This window comes from Aedes albopictus, chromosome 2 (genome assembly GCF_035046485.1).
Source record: "Aedes albopictus strain Foshan chromosome 2, AalbF5, whole genome shotgun sequence".
Taxonomy (NCBI): Eukaryota; Metazoa; Arthropoda; class Insecta; order Diptera; family Culicidae; genus Aedes; species Aedes albopictus.
In genome coordinates, this window is record NC_085137.1 from 386,524,212 (window position 1) to 386,543,232 (window position 19,021).

Genomic DNA, 19,021 nt, shown 5'->3' on the forward strand with positions numbered 1-19,021 from the left:
TTTCCATTCTGATTTCGCTATCAGTATTTTTATCGCACGGTGAGAAAACTTGTATCGAATGCGGCCAAAACGTGTTGGTACTTATTAAAGATATTGTTTTCAGACGTAGTAATTGCGATATAAATATGTTTTTATTTTTATTATTAAATTTCGATCTTTAAAAATGTATGACAATATGTGGTGCGGTATAGTTTTGGACTGGTGCATTCACAGCATCTGTTCAGGTAATCTACTCATGCTCAGTAGAAGATCCGTGAAGCATTTTTTTTTTATTTATGCTTTTGTCATGGAATCTTGATATTATGTTCAATAAATAATGCATAAGGGTGTTTAGTGATACTTGAAATGTTTCCAGACATTTGACATTTTGATTAGGTAAAACGAAATATTTTGCATGAGTCGTTAATTTAGATGTTAATTGACCAATTAACCTTTTGATTGCTTAAAAAATATATTTCCAAGCCTAATGGCTTGCAGTCAAAAAAGCCCAAAATCGCATATATTGCGCTATAAATTAAGGTATAGCTCAAAATTGTGACGTGTTAGAGCAAATCTGAGCCCGGAATCGGATTCAGCGGCCCAAAATTCTTCGGAGACACATAAGTTTGCTCTTGAGACAAACAAATGTTGCGCTGTGTAATCTATCTATCTATCTATATATATAAAAATGAGTTTGAAGTTCCTTTGAGGCAACAAAACTCAAGAACGGATGAACCGATCAGCATGACTCTTGCACGGTTCGGTTCATATTCGTGGTGGCTGTGTTTATATGTACAAAAAACTATTAAAATCAACCAGAAAAGTAAGAAAATTGATATAGTACTGATTTTTTATGAGCTGGGAAGGAAATCAACACGATCGAAATGAAACCAATCTAGAGTGCGGTGATATTTTGAGCTCAACAGTTGTCAAACCACCACAACCGGGCAAGACAAAGTTTGCCGGGCCAGCTAGTAATAAATAAATGCCTCATTTTTACGTTGGTTACGTTTTTCGGCACTCAATGTTAAACAACATAATTCTATTCTGTTTTATTTTATGTGATTTGTTTAAAATATTGGTTCTTTAATAACTTGGTTGTCTAAACAGTTTTATCCATGATTTATCCCATAATCCGAACAAAGTTCCGAGTCAAACTATGACGGGACACTTGTTTGACAAGTGAAAAGCACATTATTCAGGAGCATATGCTTATCGATACATCAGCTTTTTTTTCCTCATCTGTAGAGCCTTTTTAATCACTGCGTCCATTATTTAGGAATATTGTGGTATGACCCATATTTAATTTGGTGCTAGTCAAATATCCTGTCACAATTGAGCTGTGATGGACAATGGTTGATGCTTAATAAGATAATAAGATAATAAGCTTAATAAGATATAGACAAATGTTTTGTTAAACTCTTTTGTTAAGGAATCCATGCTTGTCGAATAAATTTCTTGTTAACTTTTGAAAAGTGTTTTAATTTATCAATGTTGATACTGACGAGGAAAGTCGAACATTGACTACTTTCTCAATTGAAAAATCATTTAAACGGTAATGTGTAGAGCATAATTTCAGTTCAGCTATCATTACCATTATTAAGCAACAATTCATTAAGCTTGCTTTTTTGTGACTTGCAATTGTTAGTTGGGTACATTCTAAAGGAATTCTCCGTGTAATCTTGATTAACTCATAAACGGAAATCCTGCAAGAATGTTCCTTTTTCGTTAATTACAGAAAAGTTTCGTGGAAATATAATTCATTGAGCGTGTTCTCCGGAGTAATTTTTTATAAGACGTAAAGAGAGCGTAGCTCTGATTTTACCATGTCAGTTAGGTAGGAAGGCAGAATTTTTATTCAGCATTTAATTTGTATCCCTTTCATCGACACATATGACAATCAACCTTCACCCAATTGAATTATCATCATCGCAAGGCAATACCGAAATCAATTAGGAAGCATCGAATAACGAGATCCCCATCCCATGCGAACAATCCCCAAGGACCCACAGTATAATGCCATCATCATCGCCCCTTTTGACCACCAAACCGTAGGCAGTAACAGAGGCCAGCCATTCTGCAGACCTCCCGAGTGCTTCGCACGCATTTCGTTTGATGATTTCATTATCGCGCCATCAGCAGCAGCGCACGTAGGTATCGTATGTAACAACGAACGCCGGCCGTGCCGGCTGACAAGGAGCGACCGAAGAGCATGGCGTGAACCATAAAAAGGGCCATAAATTGCAATTTACCTAATTGAAACAGAAGCCTCAGCCGATACGACGACGACGGTTTGGTTGGTCCTGGTCGTCGTCATCGGCGCTGCTGTCTTTGCCATGCATGGTGGTGGTCCCATGGTCCCTCGGTGCGGTGGAAGAATTGTGGCTTCCGTTTCTAATCGGGTCTCAAGCGAACCGGGCTAGGCTCAAATTACTTACGGTTGAGCACATTCCGCAGTTGACTGGTATCGATTGCTTAGCCGGGGCTGGCTGTCTTCGGTGGCGTTTGTGCATGTGCACTGTGGATCAGATGTTGAAATATTGCAACGGATGTGTTACATACACAGCAGAGCTATTGGACATCATCCGGGACAATGCCAATGCAATGTGGAGGCTTAATTAAGATAGCTACCGAAGGTAAGCTTATCGTCAATCATCACACCCAAGTGTTTAACGGAGCGCTTCGAAGCGATAAGTGCAATCGCCCCAATGATCACCACTTGCTGCTCCGACTTTCAGTTGTTTACAGCCCCCACCTCAGTTTAGTTGCGAGCCAACCCCAGTTTCCTGGGCCTCATGTACCACAACCTTGATTCAGTGGGTGGTTGTCAACTCCACTTCTTCGATCGAATCACCGTAGACAATCTCCACTGCCGCTAGGAACTCTAACCTCAACACCTCGTCGTACATGACATTCCATAACATTGGACCCACGATGGAACCTTGTGGAACTCCTGAGGTTCTCCCACCTCTTACATCCAGAGTCACTACTGCACAGCAGAGATGCCAGATACAGGTATGTTCCGTTTTTATCAACACTGTCCGCGATTTTCAGTTGACAAAAACGGAATAGTGATAAAAACGGAATAATTTTCTTTGACAAAATATTTTGCAACATTTTAATATGAATTGGAAATTTTACTCTAGAACACATTTCATAAGTAAAAATATGCAGTTTACTATGAAATATTGATGTTTTTTAGTTTTTTAGCACATCTTGGTTGCACAGTTCAAATAACATTTTTTGACTGTGACGCCGACAAGAGGTTTTCACCACATTTGTGACCACATGTTTGGAAATATATTTTCGTTGAACGCAAGAATGACACATATTACAGTTCCAGTACCCGGATCGACATTTTAAAAAATGACATGCTTCTAGGAATGATTAATCTACAGGAACGTAATTTCGATATTCTATCAAAAAGGATATGTTCACTTCCTTCCGGAAGGCATTTCTCCACGAGTATCATCTTCACAGATTCCTATAAATATTTCGTCTAGGATACTTTTAGGAAGTCTCCAGGAATTTTTCTAATCGATCACTTGTAACTTCTCCAGAATATTGGATTCCCCAAGAAGTTCCTCCATAATTCTTCTAGGTTATCTTGCACCATGCCGAATGTTTATCTTTTGGAATTCGTTAAGAATTTTTAGAGAAAAGAGGTTCTGCCCCTTATGATTTCTTCAGAAATTTCTCATCGGATCAACCTAGATGTCTCATTTAAAATTTCTCCTGGAGTTTTTTTGGGGATCCCTTCAAATATTTTACCAGGAATTGGAATTTATTACCCTCCTTATGCATTACGTTGGAAACAGCTCGCTGACGTATTGTACAGTTTTGGTCTAGTATGGCCATAATGCACAAGGTGGGCTAAGAAAATCATTCTGGGATTTAAACTAGACATCCTGATGAAATCCATCCAAGAGTTGCTCTGGAGAAACACCAGGATTTTGCTTTTGAAATACAGGTCGGACTCGATTATCCGGAGTCGGGTTTTGGCGCTTCCCAAAAATATACCTTGCAAACGGTATGCTGAAAGAAGCTGAAATATTGACTGATTATTTATCAATGTTGCCTTGACAAAATGTCCATATATCAGCTTTTCAGAGGATTCCGTTCCTCAGATATGTGGTTGAAAAGCATTAGATCCCGGCTCCGGATAATCGAGTCAGACTTGTATAGGATTTTCTCCATTTCTTTAGAATTTCTTTCAAGATTACTTTCTGAAATCTCTCCAGAAAATTGTTCTGGTATTTCTCCAAAGGTTCTTTCTGGAGTTCCTCCAGAATTTATTTCTGGGATTCCTTCAACAGTTTTACTAGAATTTCATCAGAAGTTTTTTCTTTGATTCTTTAAAGAGTCTAGTAATCTTCCAGGAATTCTTAAAAACCTCCAGAAGTTTCTTCAGGGAGTCCTCCTGATGTTCTGTATAGAAATCTCGGGGGAGATATTCCTGAATTCCTTGTGGAAATCCTTGAGAAGTTCCTTTTAGGAATCCTGTATTAGTTCTTTCAGTAAAAATCCTATTGTTCCTCGAAGGATACTTTCAGAACTATGGGATTTCCTTAGGATTTATTGGGAATCCTTAGTTTCTTCTGTAAGCCCTTCAGAAGTTGCTGGAGAAATCCCCAGATTGTTTTCCAAGATCCTAGACTCCTCTTTCCTAGAGAAACTTATTTCTGAAAGACTAATTCACCTAAAGGAACTTCTGAATTATTTCCTGGCGATTTCTCAGAAGAAACCCATTAATAAATCTCGAGGAATACAAAGTAGAATCCCTAGAAAACTAAAGAATTACTAAAGAAAACCAAGGATAACAAGAGGGATCTCCGGTAGAAATTTAAGCTCCGTCGGAAAGAAACAGCGACCAGGAGAGAAGAATTCAGCACATCGCGTAATTTAAAGAAAATCGTGTAAAAAATCACGTGAAATTTATTTCACTTAACCCGGGAGCGGTCGCGTCGTGTACTGAGTACACGCACCATGAAAAGTGCACGAATGTGGTACACAGCGTGAACGCGGCGTCGCTGCAGGTAGTCAAAAACGCGACTGCTCGAGGGTTAAAAAAAGTCTCGTAAAAAGATTGTAGTGTAAAAATTCAGGTAATGACAGGCAAAAAAAAACCCTAAACTGTTAAATTTCTCGAATAACATTTGAAGAGGCAGGCTAAGTTCCGGTTGGTACGTAGAGCCCTAAAGATGATGAAGAAGAAAGGAGCAGAAGGATTTTCAGAAGGAAGTTCTTGGAGGAACACCCAGACAGACATCCTGGAGCAATCCCCAGAAGGGACACCACTTAAGGTGCTTTAACACAAGGAGCTAATGAAAAAAAAGTTCGATTATCCAGGGTGATTTTTTCCTATTGCCGGATAGTCGAGTCCGTCCTTTGATGGTTTTATATACACATCCCATCTATTATTGACCTATAATGATTAGCTACTTATGTTACACTTGGAAAATAATTGAGCCATTTTACAAAACGATAAAATTGTTGATGATGATATTGATATTCACGTGTTACCTTCTGCCACCTCTTGTTAGATTTTCATTAATTAAATTGGCTCGGTTAATTTTTTTGCTTATGGGTTTAATGTTTCTGATGCTCAAATAAGAAGTAAAATTATGCATGAGAGAAAGCATGAATTAACATTATTTACAGTCGAATTTGAAATGTGTTTAAAGCTACTGTGGCGTATACGTCTTCTATGTCATCATTGGTGGTTGCTTCAAATTCATTCATGGATGCATTGCCTCAAGATTAATGTTAAACTATAAATAACTCGTATTCGAGGAAACAAATTTGACAAAATCTAAGTGTTGACAAAAATGGAATGAAATGTTGACGAAATTGGATAGTGACAAAAACGGATAGTGACAAAAATGGAACATACCTGTATACAGATTTTTCTGTATTATACAGATTTATGACCTGCTATACAGACAAGATACAGAGTACAGAAAAATACAGATTTTAAAAATGTGATACAGATTTCTCCAGAAATCATAACATTTTAGGTTATTTTCAATACATTTAATGAAAACTTTGTAAATTGCTGCTTGAACTTTAAAGAATTTATGAAATTTTGTACATTTTCACAAAAATCAATACCAGTAAAAATTAAACACCGTCAAAAAGTAGTACCTTTTTGTTAATTTATTTTGAAATCTATGACTCTCGGTGTCTAATATACCTTCAAATATGGCGATACAGAAAAATCTGTATTGATACAGATTTTTAGATAAAATAATCTGGCATCTCTGCTGCACAGTAGCGAATCCCCTTCCTCTTACGCTGGAGCGCTACCTCGGCGTTTTTTGTAACTGACAGTATAGCGTCTACGGTCGACCTCCCCTTCCGGAAGTCGAACTGGCTGCTCGAGAGACCATTTACACCCTCAGTGTACGTCATCATTCTATTAAGGATGATCTCCCCGCCGTGTTGATCAAGCATATTGGTCTATATGCCGACGGGTATGCGGGTGGTTTTCCAGCCTTTGGCAATAGAAGCAGGCTCTGCCACTTTCAAACTTCTGGAAAAACTTCCTCGTCCAGGCATTTCTGCATAGCAGACCTGAACATCTCGGGAGCCTCTGCAATAGCTACTTTTAAGGCCGGATTCGGAACTTCGTCCTGGGGTCTTATCTTCGCTAAGGAACTTTGTTATCCCCGCAAGTTCCACATCGGTGACCCTCACCTCATCGCCAGCATCAGTCCCTGGCTTTCCTACGAAAGGAGGCCAAGCACTAGGATCATGACGCGGAAAAGCTCCTCGATAATTGCCCTCCAACATTTCTAGAGATTGCTCTGTAGGAGCCATTACACCTCTCGTCCAGGCCATCACGATCCTGAAGGTATCACTCCACGGGTTCGCATTGGCACTCTGACGGAGACCCTAGAAGCAGCGTTTTTTTTTTGCTTGCCCTTATCTCGGTGTTCAGCGCGGCTTTTGCAGCGGCGAACACCACTCGCCGTTCGTTTCGCTCTTCCTCAGATCGCTGCATTCACCGCCTAGCCCGCAGGTAGGCGCAGCGCAGGTCCGCAATTGCTTGAGTCCACCAGTAAGCCGGTGGTCTCCCATTTCTAGGGTGGACTTGCCTAGGCATGGTCGCATCGCACAGTAGAATAACTAGCCACAGAAGTTCAATGCCGCGGCTGTTCGTGTGACTAACATCTAGTTTGCCACGCCCTTACAGCGTCAGCAGCGGTACTAGAAGTGTCAAGTTACTTTTGTTTACCAAAACAAAAGGTACTCTACATGAAGGACACTTAAAAATAGTAAATTATTGCAATTAAAGTTATTAAAATAATTGATTGAGAAAAGTGACTACAGCGCCATTGGAGTTCTAGTGTATTTCTATTCATCGCACGCACGCGAGAGCACCGCTACCAGCTTGTCGTCGTCTAAACTGTGAGATATAAGATGTACTGAATAAAGCTGTGATAAAGAGAATGATCACAGCAGGCGATATAGCGCATTTGAATGTGATGCGAACTCGATACTGATTCTTTATTAGGGCCCAACTGACATTTTCTATTTCTCTTCATCGATCCTCTCTTTGTGTTATTACAGAATGTGTATTGAGTTTTCCCAATTTTTTTGAGTGAAATTCGAAGGAGATGACTTGAGATGACATCTTGCTATAGGAACAAAAAGAATAATGATTTTGTTCGTTTTGATCAAGTTATTAACGAAAGAGAGAACCGACGAAGAGAAATCGATCAAGTCAGTTAGGCCCTTATGAAAAATCATTGTCGAACTGTCAAGCAGACAATGTTAGCATCCCTGCTTGCGTAGCAACAACTCCCCAAGGAACATTCACTCATTTAACCAACATTGCAATGACATTTTTATTCCACATTTGATTGAATTACAGTTTAACATTATTTCATCACAGCTTGTAATCAGGCGTTGTTCAAACAAAAGTGGAGAAGTTATTCAGCAATCTTTTCTGCAAAGCGCGATACAGGCTATACAGTCGGAAGTAAACTGTGTTATATCAGCCTCATATTAAACTTGTATTCAGCTATAATAACCTGTTGCGAAAACAAAAACAAATTGAAGTGCGAGGTGCAATTATACTCCAATCATGTTTATTTGTCGCATCGCAACGTATTTATAACACACAAGCTCTTCTAAAAATTTCTCAACTTGGGATTTGAACTCGTGATCTCCCAATCACCCGTCGCATGCCTTGCCGACTACGCCATCCTGGAATTGGTAAGTTACTCGCTGAGAGTGTAACATCTTCGCAATGCTATGAAAGATCAATATTCGGATTTATGGGAGGTTGTAAATATTTATTTAAAAAAGTTGTGAAGATGACTACAACTTTGAAATTGCAACGAAAATTAGCAAATGTTTCGAATATTTTGCATTGGTGTGCAACAGTCATCAATACATATTTAATAATGAGGAACGTTCCAGTACTGCTCTATTATAATCACTTTGACATGTTGTTCAATCGAAAAGTGATAATCGAACAAATAAATCATAAACCCGTTTGTATAGCTTACAGTTAAACCATTATTGAACGTTTCCACAATAGCTGAAGTATTAAACTTCGAAAGCATTTGTTCAATTTATGTAGACCACATTAATCAGCTACCGGAAACTGTGGAACCTAAGCTTTTTAACATGTAGAAAAAAGTTCTTCTTCAGCTTATATTAAAGCTAGTAAGGGCAAATCGAACAAACAAAAATTACTGACGTTTGTTAAGCTTATAATTAAATTGCTGTTCACATACGTGCCAAATGTTGCATTTTGGCTTATTAACAATGTAAATAGCATCATTTCAGCTTATTATTTGGTTTTGTTCAGCTGTGGATGTTATAAACCAGCATTAGTTCGACATGCATGTTTATTATGTAATGACTTCGAATTGTTCCTTGGGTCCAGGCGTCACCCAACCACGTTCACTCTTGCCACTTGCGAACCAACGTCAGCCTGGGTAAGTTGTGTGTGCTGCACGTGAGGGGTGATTCCTTCCCAGAGAAATCCTAAACTCCACATTGGCGATCCTGCCAGTTTTTCGTTGAATTGCAAAAAAAAAATCGAACCAATTTATTATTTTGCTGGGAGGAATCACTCCTCAATTTGCATGCGAAAGTGAAAAAATTACGACAACACAAAAAAAAGTGAAAAATGTGGTGTGATATTCATCGTGAGCTCCGGATGGTGCATGCTTCCGGATGATTTTTTGTGATTGGACAATTATCGAGGAAGAAATAAAACACGAGAAAAATAAACCAGCAGCAGTAACTGGTAAGGAAAAGCTATAGTGGTTCTGTTATTTTGTGCTTACAGTGTGTTGTTTGCCGTGGGGTGAAACCTCCGGCAATGTCCGCTGCCGAAAAGCAAGGTTAGAAAGATCCTGTTGTTTTGCATCGTGCAAATGTCGGATCGGAAGCTTACAGCATGTTGTTTGCCGTGGAGGGAGAATCCCGACAATGTCCGCTGACGAAAAGCTAGGGTAGAAAGATCCCGTTGTTTTGCTTCGCGCAAATGTCGGATCGAATGCTTACAGCGTGTTGTTTGCCGTGGGGGGAAACCTCCGGCAATGTCCGCTGCCGAAAAGCAAGGTTAGAAAGATCCTGTTGTTTTGCATCGTGCAAATGTCGGATCGGAAGCTTACAGCGTGTTGCTTGCCGTGGAGGGACAGTCCCGGCAATGTCCGCTGACGAAAAGCTTGGTTAGCAAGATCGCGTTGTTTTCTTTCGTGCAAATGTCGGAGCTTGGTTAGCAAGATCGTGTTGTTTGTCGTGGCCGATAAATCTTAGCAATGCACGCGAAAAAATATTAGAAAAATCCCGTAGTTTTGATTCGTGCCAATGTGGGATCGAATGGTTATAATATATCGTTTATCAAAAGGTGTCGGCTAGCCAAAAGAAGGATTATGTTGATGCAGTTTGTTTTCTGTGGCTAGTGTTTCAATGAATGACAATGATTTATTCTCTTTATGTATAGATAGATCTTTAGATTATATATAATGTATTTTATCAGATATCTCGAATTTAAACGACGGAGCAATGGGATAAATTCGGGTATAAGATTGAATAAAGACTCAAAGAGCAAGATTTTTTTTTCAGAACCACCCAGTACCAAAGCGGTAATTTTCTTAAATATTACAAGTATAGAGCCTTGCATTACAAACAAAACTTCAACAAAATCACATATGATTTAAAAGCATTGCCCTCAAAACTATTTGAGAGCAAGGACGGCTGTATCGAGCGGCCCCGAACGAGAAGAAAAGAGAGAGATATAATGATGACGTCACTGTGCAAGCTACCATTGCTCGTCGGAAAACATAATTCCTACAATTAAGTACTAAAATGTTCGATCTTTTTGGAAAACAAAGTAGCAGCAGCATAGTCAGAATGGTACCTCACAATGTTTTCGGCAGCCGTGGCAGCAGCTGCAACGTATGTGACGATGTAATATAACAGTTAATTATGTTGAATGGTTGTAAGTAAATACTCCAAATTGAGATACGTAAATTCAATTTTATGTTAAAAATGTGTAAAACTTCTTTAGAGTAGAAGAAGGATGTGAGATATAAGATGTACTGAATAAAGCTGTGATAAAGAGAATGATCACAGCAGGCGATATAGCGCATTTGAATGTGATGCGAACTGTCAAGCAGACAATGTTAGCATCCCTGCTTGCGTAGCAACAACTCCAGGCGTCACCCAACCGCGTTCACTCTTGCCATTTGCGAACCAACGTCAGCCTGGGTAAGTTGTGTGTGCTGCACGTGAGGGGTGATTCCTTCCCAGAGAAATCCTAAACTCCACATAAACCGAGCAGGTTTCGCTCACGTCGGAGAGCCTCCTTATATACCCGTTCGTCGAAGTATGATGTCTTCCACCTGCGCTTGGCCTTGGCCTAGCCGCCTCTTCGTCTACCAGCTACCTGTTGTTGTTGTAGTCGATACTGTAGCGAACCGGCAGATGATCGCAGTGACTATACTATAGCCATCGTCTACTCTCCAGTTCGAACTACTAGTTAGGCCAGGACTACAAAAAGAAACGTCAATAATCGACACCGTTCCGACTAAAGGTACTTTTGGTACCGACATTAGCTAGGTCGACATCTAGTATGGCCTGTGTTTCGAGCAGGATCTGGCCCGCTGGTTCGTAAAATGGCTTCCCCATTTCAAGGCCCGGGCATGGAAGTCACCTGCTATTACTACCGGCCTTCGCTCTGTCAGCAGGGTCGTCATACAGTCCAGCATCTGCGTGAACTGCTCGATCGACCTCCCCGGAGACGCATAACAGCTACAGAAGAAGACCCCGTTTACTTTGGAGACCACAAAGCCCTCATAAAAGAAACACCAACTCATGGACGGGGTATTTACCCGTCCTCCATATCGCCGCCATTTTTCTGGACGCATCCGAGACCCAATTGCCGTTGCCGGCGGGTACTCGGTATGGGTCCAATATGATGGCGATATCCGTCCCCCACTTAGAAATCGCCTGACAAAGCAGTTGCTGAACTTCGTCACAGTGGTTCAGGTTAAGCTGCGTTACCTTCACTGTGATTTGTTCACTGCGGCTTCAACGTGCACTTTGGACCACCCGTTGGCGTTGGATGCCTGTTGTTCATGGATTTCCAGATACAAATCAGACAAATGGATGAACTCGTGCAGCCTTGTGTCTTATGGCCTTCGGCGTCGCATCACTTGCACACTTTGGCTCTTGCAGTCCCAAGTCTTGTGTCCCGGTTTCAGACACCTGAAGCAAGCCTCTTGTGGCTCATGAAAGGTCAGATGGCATTCTGATCAGCCCACCTTAATCTTCCTTACTTTAACGGACACGCAGCTGCCTCACCACTTTTGCGAGTGCTTATCAAGCAGTAACATCAGCCCCACTTTTTGGACTTCCTGCGAAAGCGAAGGCTTCCGCCTGGGTAGACATCGTAACCTTTACTTTCGCCGGTTCCGCGAGTCGCACGTGATCCTGCATGGCATCGTCCATCGACTTATGAAATCAAAACAGGCCGTTTTCAGGCCCTTACTTATGTTGGACTTCGTGTACGCAAAGTCGATGATCTTGCCAAGCTGCTGCACATTCATCTCGATCGCGGACAGCCCTCATCCACCACGCTCCATCCAATATTTCCACCGGCAGGCTAGCCGGGGAATGGGTCGGAACTCCCACGCTGGAGCTGCATGCGCAGCTTCCCGCTCCTGCCTCCTCGCTTTTCAACGGAACGATCGAGTATCTTCATCATCCTTTCGATCACTCATTCCTCAACACGGGTCATTTGACACCTTCAGTTGGGGTTAGTAGTCAATGAGAGTATATTACAACAGAATAATACAAACCGAGACCAAAGGCAACGACCCCAGCGAACAAAAAGGACTTGCGATTGGAAACTCGGTACGTGGAACTGCCGATCTCTCAACTTCGTTGGGAGCACCCGTATACTCGTCGATCTACTGAAGGATCGCGGGTTCGGCATCGTAGGAGGTGCAGGAGGTGCAGGAGGTGTGTTGGACAGCATCAATGGTGCGAACGTCTAGAGGTAATCATACCATCTACCAAAGCTGCGGCAACACACGCGAGCTGGGAACAGCTTTCATCGTGATGGGTGATATGCTGAGGCGCGTGATCGGTTGGTGGCCGATCAACGAAAGAATGTACAGGTTGAGGGTCAAGGGCCGATTCTTCAACTTCAGCATAATAAACGTGCACAGCCCATACTTCGGAAGCACTGATGATTACTAGGACGCATTTTACGCGCAGCTCGAACGCAAGTACGATCGCTGCCCAAGCCATGGCGTCAAGATCATCATAGGAGATTTGAACGCTCAGGTAGGCCAGAAGGAGGATTTCAGACCGACGATTGGTAAGTTCAGCGCCCACCAGCAGACGAACGAAAACGGCCTACGACTCTTTGTTTTTCCGCCTCGAAAAATATGGCCATACGTAGCACCTTTTTCCAACACAGCCTCCCTTATCGCTACACCTGGAGATCACCACAGCAGACGGAATCTCAAATTGACCACGTTCTGATTGACGGACGGCACTTCTCCTATCATGGCGCCAACATCGACTCCGACCACTATCTGGTGATGGTCAAACTGCGCCTAAAACTCTCCGTCATCAACAATGTACGGTACCGGCGACCGCCACGGTACAACCTAGAGCGACTGAATCAACCGGATGTCACCTCAGCATACGCGCAGAATCTCGAGGCCGCGTTGCCGGACGAGGGCGAGCTCGATGAGGCCCCTCTAGAGGACTGCTGGAGTACCGTGAAAGTAGCCATCAACGACGCAGCCGAGAACACCATCGGGTACGGAATCGACGGAACGAATGATTCGACGAAGAGTGCAGAACGGTTTTGGAGGAGAAGAACGCAGCGAGGGCGGTAATGCTGCAGCAGGGACCCGACAGAACGTGGAACGATACAAACAGAAGCGGAAACAGCAGGCTCTCCTCTTTTGGGAGGGAAAGGGGAGGTCCATCAGAAGCTCAACGCATCCCGCAACGGCTTCGTGCCGCGAGCCGAAATATGCAAGGATAAAGACGGAAGCCTCTTGACGGACGGACGTGAGGTGATCGAAAGGTGGAAGCAGCACTTCGATCAGCCCTGAATGGCATGGAGAACGTAGGCACGGGAGATCACGGCAACGGAGGAAACGACGACACCAGTGCAGCGAAGGACGGAAATGAACCAACTCTCACGATGAGGGAAGTTAACCCTTAAAGAGATACCTTCATGGCCTCAGTTTCGTCACCTCGCTGAGTGTGTTCCATCAAAGACGAGCTCTGAAAGGCGCCTGGGGTCCAATGGACCCCAGGTATCCCTTTTAGGGTTAAGGATGCCATTCATCAGCTCAAAACCAACAAAGCAGCTGGTAAGGATGGTATCGCAGCTGAACTCATAAAGATGGGCCCGGAAAAGTTGGCCACCTGTCTGCACCGGCCCAGGATCTGAAAAACCGAACAGCTACCGGAGGAATGGAAGGAAGGGGTAATCTGCCCCATTCACAAGAAAGGCGACCATTTGGAATGTGAGAACTTCAGGGCGTTCACTATTATGAATTCTGCCTACAAAGTGCTATCCCAGATCATCTTCCGTCGTCTGCCACCTAAAACGAATGAGTTTGTGGGAAGTTATCAAGCCGGTTTCATCGACGGCCGGTCGACAACGGACCAGATCTTTACCGTACGGCAAGTCCTCCAGGAATGCCGTGAATACCAGGTCCCAACGCATCACCTGTTCATAGACTTCAAAGCGGCATACGACAGTATCGACCGCGCAGAGCTATGGAGAATCATGGACGAATACGGCTTTCCTGGGAAGCTGACTAGACTGATTAAAGCAACGATGCAAAACTGCGTCAGGGTTTCGGGTGAACTACCCAGTTCATTCGAAACTCGCCGGGGACTGCGGCAAGGTGACGGACTCTCATGCCTACTTTTCAACATCGCTCTGGAAGGTGTGATGCGACGAGCCGGGCTCAACAGCCGGGGAAAGATTTTCACAAAATCCGGTCAATTTGTGCGCTTCGCGAACGACATGGACATTATCGCCAGAACATTTCGAACGGTGGCAGAGCTGAACACCCGCCTGAAACGCGAAGCAGCAAAGGTCGGACTGGTGGTGAATGCCTCAAAAACAACGTACATGCTGGTAGGCGGAATCGAACACGACCGGATCCGTCTGGGTAGTAATGTTACGATAGACGGGGATACTTTCGAGGTGGTGGAGGATTTCGTCTACCTCGGTTCCTTACTGACGGCTGACAACAACGTGAGTCGTGAAATTCGGAGGCGCATCATTAGCGGAAGTCGGCACTACTACGGGCTCTAGAAGAAACTGCGGTCGAAAAAGATTCACCCACGCACGATGGGCGGACCAGGTGGAGCGTGACCTGGCGAGCATTGGGCGCGACCGAGGATGGAGAGCGGCAGTCACAAACCGAGTATTGTGGCGTACTATTGTTGATTATGTCTTGTCTTAAATGTGATGTTGAACGAATAAATGTATGTATGTAGTCCTATTCTTTGCCGGTGACTACGCCGCTGAGCGCCGCTGAGCTGAGGGTTGGATCCGAGCCCACGGTTGAATAGGGGTCCTCGGCAAGGTTGGGTCACGTGGATTCTCCATTTCAGCACGTTGGTGGCTGATAGGGCCTTACTTGCGGGAAGGTCAAAATGCTATGCACGCGGTATCAGTTCTTGATACTTGCTGTGCAGTTGGAAGCAGGCTTGGTGTCGACCCTCCCTGCCTTCCGAAGGGAGTGGTAAGGACCTTTCGGGAAACTGACCAAGCACCAGAATGCTACCTTAGCGGACTCTCCAAATCGTGTCACCGATGTTCGTTGCGGCAAAAAGACTGCTATGAGGGTCTCTGTCAGAGTGCCAATACGAAGCCGTGGGATCATCAGCACGGATCATCATACGAAGGACTAACAGTTCACCCATAATAATCAAATAGCAGTGTGCGTGGGACAGCTCCACGATAGGTTGATTCAGGATATGTATAGAGAAATGCATTATTCAGAGTTTTGCAGCAAGATTTTACTTTTTTCCCCATCGAGGAATTGTTATCCCTGGCGTAGGTTGCAAAGTCAACTCCTTCCTTATTTTCAGAGTATGGTACACTTATCAACTCGCTTGTTTGATTTTCAGCAGCCACGTTGGATGTCAGCAGTTGGTATACGCGCGGCACCGAACGTTCCAGTTGCAGTTCTAGGAATACACCTACTGTTGTACTGTCAAAAGTGCGCGCCATTCAACCCCATCCCATTCATGGTGTTTCGAAGCACATGTAGTAACTGATGTTAGGTACATAGAGAGCGAGACTTTGTTGAACACAATCAGCGATGGCTGATACCGGCAGCGGCAAACAAAGTTGGGGGAGCAATAGGTGAGCTACTCACCACGGAGGGCGCTTCAGCCGTGGAATGCGGCACTCAGCGTGCCCCGCAAAGGTTGGCCATCTGTTGGCAACCGGTCGGTGGCGGTGGTGTGTAGTCCAGGAATGTGAGGGCGAGTGAAAGGTTTACTTGTCTTTTTTTTGCCTTCCGTCTGCAATGTGTCTACAGCATGCACAGAATTCTCGACTACAGCAGAGGACAACTACGATGGTGGCGGCGACGACAACGATATCCATCGACAATTCATTATCGATCCTGCGCAGTAAAAATGGGCCAAAGTCTCCGGTTTTACGCCCGGGGCTGAGTTGTCCTCTCCGTAATTCTAACAACATAGATGGTGTGAACTGGATGCGATATTTTACATTAGACGACGCTGGATGATCCGTGAGATGATGCGAGCGTGTAAACTGCAACTAATGAACAATTGTTGTCTTGCATAAGATTATCGACAGATGGGATACGGTTAGTTTGAAAATGATAAGAACAACCAAAATTTATCTATCCAAGGTCCAAGGTTGTCTTTACAGCGTACTTTCCTGCTAAAGTCTCGATCGAACCAGAACCAGAAATCAACAAAAGTGCACCTAATTCTACTTACAGCGAGTGGTGGTGCATCCAGTGATTTCAGTCGTGCATCGGTGCTGCTACCGTTGCTCCCGCAACTCCCGGGATTAGGGCTGCTGCTGGTGCTGTTGGTGCTTTGGCCACGATTGGGACTCCCGTTGCCGTAGGAGGATTTTGCCAGCTTGCGCTCCTTCAGCTTGCGCATTCTGGCATCCTTCATGCTGAGAGGGTATCCTGGTGGACGGTGAATGGTGAAGTTGCAGTCACATTGAACGTGGTGGTGTACGTTGGTGGTCATTATTGCGGAATGATGGGTGTTGCAGGTTTTTGGGTTCACAGGATGGTGCCACGTGGAATGGTAAAGAAGGAAAAAATATTAGTCATGTATGGAATTATGTACAATGAGTGTTAATATTGATCAAGGAGAACGTGGACGAGGATAAACTGGATCACTTAGTGGCAAACCTATTCTAGTCTTATCTAACAAATCACAGTTAGAATTGTTGTATTTTTGTACTAGGGTAAACAGGTATAATATACCCCCCTTAAGCAGAAATGGCAATATATCTAAAAATGGCGCCTTATTCCATCTATTGTCCACTGCAAATCCTTATTCCTAAGGTCAGTGAAGTGTTGCATGCGAACTTTGCCTTTGGAGCGGCGGCTATAGAAGCTTTGAAACGTTTTTCGAAAACGTTCCAAAATTTGCCTTTTCTAAACAAACGGGGCAATATGCCCCATCAAAAGAAAAATTTCCAGCTCCGTGATAAAACTGTCCCAGGGAATAATTCCACCACATGCTTATCCTAGCTGGGTCTTTTAACAAGTGTTTCACTGCATAAAAGTTGCAAAATAACACAAGCGAACAGAACTAGCTTCATTTGCAATGAAGTCAGCTTACAAGATGTAAAATATTTCGCCAAAAGCCTCGATTTCAGACTTTTTATATTTTTATTGCTTTTCTGTACCAATCAACTAACGGACCAGCTTGATGGCAATTATTTTTCAATATTTAAGATTTCTAATCGATCATGCATACGAAAATCACTTGAATCGCTAGAAAATAAAGGGTGGCGTTTTGCCCCATAGGCGTTGCCAGGATGAGATGAGTGATACACATAATGATACATTTTTATTCTAATAACAGCAACTGGTTTTTACGCCTATGGAAAATTAAATTTGCTGCAAAATCATGTATTCATCCATATTCTACCTGTTTCGACTATAATATACATATGAAGAAATTTGCATATTGATGACGATTGAGCTTTTTCGAAAATGTTATATAAAATGTTTGATCAAATGTGCCTCTTTGAGGGCCCATTCTGACTACACCACTGGCCCATCGCCCGAAATGCTTTGGATTTAATCATATTTCCACAAGTAGAATGCAATAAAAATAGTCCGGTTGAAATCCCTGGGGGACACCATCGTAACCTTCCCTTGTGAGATACAGGCTTCGTCCCAGTTGGAAAGTTACGGCAAGAAGACGAAGACGAATGGAGAGACAAAGAAAAGGAAGAATAAGAAGGAAAAAAAGAAGAAGAAGAAGAAGACGACGACGACGAAGAAGAAGAAGAAGAAGAAGAAGAAGAAGAAGAAGAAGAAGAAGAAGAAGAAGAAGAAGAAGAAGAAGAAGAAGAAGAAGAAGAAGAAGAGTAAACCGAAGTATTATGAGGATGAACCCGGGCGTGCTAGTGGAATACCTTCTTGATATGGTTTGGATCACCGCTTACTTAATCTTGTTCGTTTTGGATTGGTGTTTCTCGGTGATATCTTAAATAGACTCGTAATTTTAGTTTACGTTTCAATTTACTATTACTTTTCGGTCATCTTCAGAACTATATAAAAGAACATAAATAAACAAATTTTCACAATATTAACACATAATTACAAACATTTTCAAATTTCAAATTAATTGAACAATTGTGGAGCATGTGAACAGAAGGATGGACAGACTTCCCAAACACTTGACAAGCCGTAGATGGGTTCTCAAACACATACAACAACTTGATACACAAACTGAAAGACGAACAGCAACGAACAAGACGACACATAGACGTAATAAGACATAGATAATTAGAATTAAGTGAGCCGCCCCAAAGAACGAAGGCGCGGCGGAAAGTGTAAGTGTTTGTCCAAATAATTATGAAATTTGAAAATGTTTGTAATTATGTGTTAATATTGTGAAAATTTGTATATTTATGTCTTTTATATAGTTCTGAAGGTGACCGAAAAATAAAAGAAGATTGAAACGTAAACTAAAATTACGTGTCTAATTAAGATATCACCGAGAAACACCAATCCAAAATGAACAAGATAGTGGAATACCTGTAATTACGAGACACAGTTGAGGGCGAAATACGTATCTGTCAAAAGAAGCAAATTCATAGTGGAATTAGAAGGAATAGTACTTAACCCAATTTTCTTTTTACTTAAGCCGAATTAGTTGAATGATAAGGTTCACGAGTTTTAAAGAAGTTTTTATGGGGTTTTATTAAAATAACAGCGTCTCAGGAGGACTCTGAGGGTTCCAGGAAGTTTTGAAATACGATTCTGAAGATCTCAGAGGGTTCCCAGGGGTG

At 42.7% G+C, this 19,021-nt stretch overlaps 1 protein-coding gene across 1 annotated transcript in view; it reads right to left on the reverse strand.

Annotated features, from left to right (window-relative positions):
- The window catches only part of LOC109400761 (protein hairless), a 125,063-nt gene that overhangs the window by 50,226 nt on the left and 55,816 nt on the right, over positions 1–19,021 (reverse strand). The window contains exon 3 of the mRNA XM_029878974.2: positions 16,471–16,670. Within this exon, the coding sequence (XP_029734834.2) occupies positions 16,471–16,670 (200 nt within the window). The remainder of the gene's footprint in view (positions 1–16,470; positions 16,671–19,021) is intronic.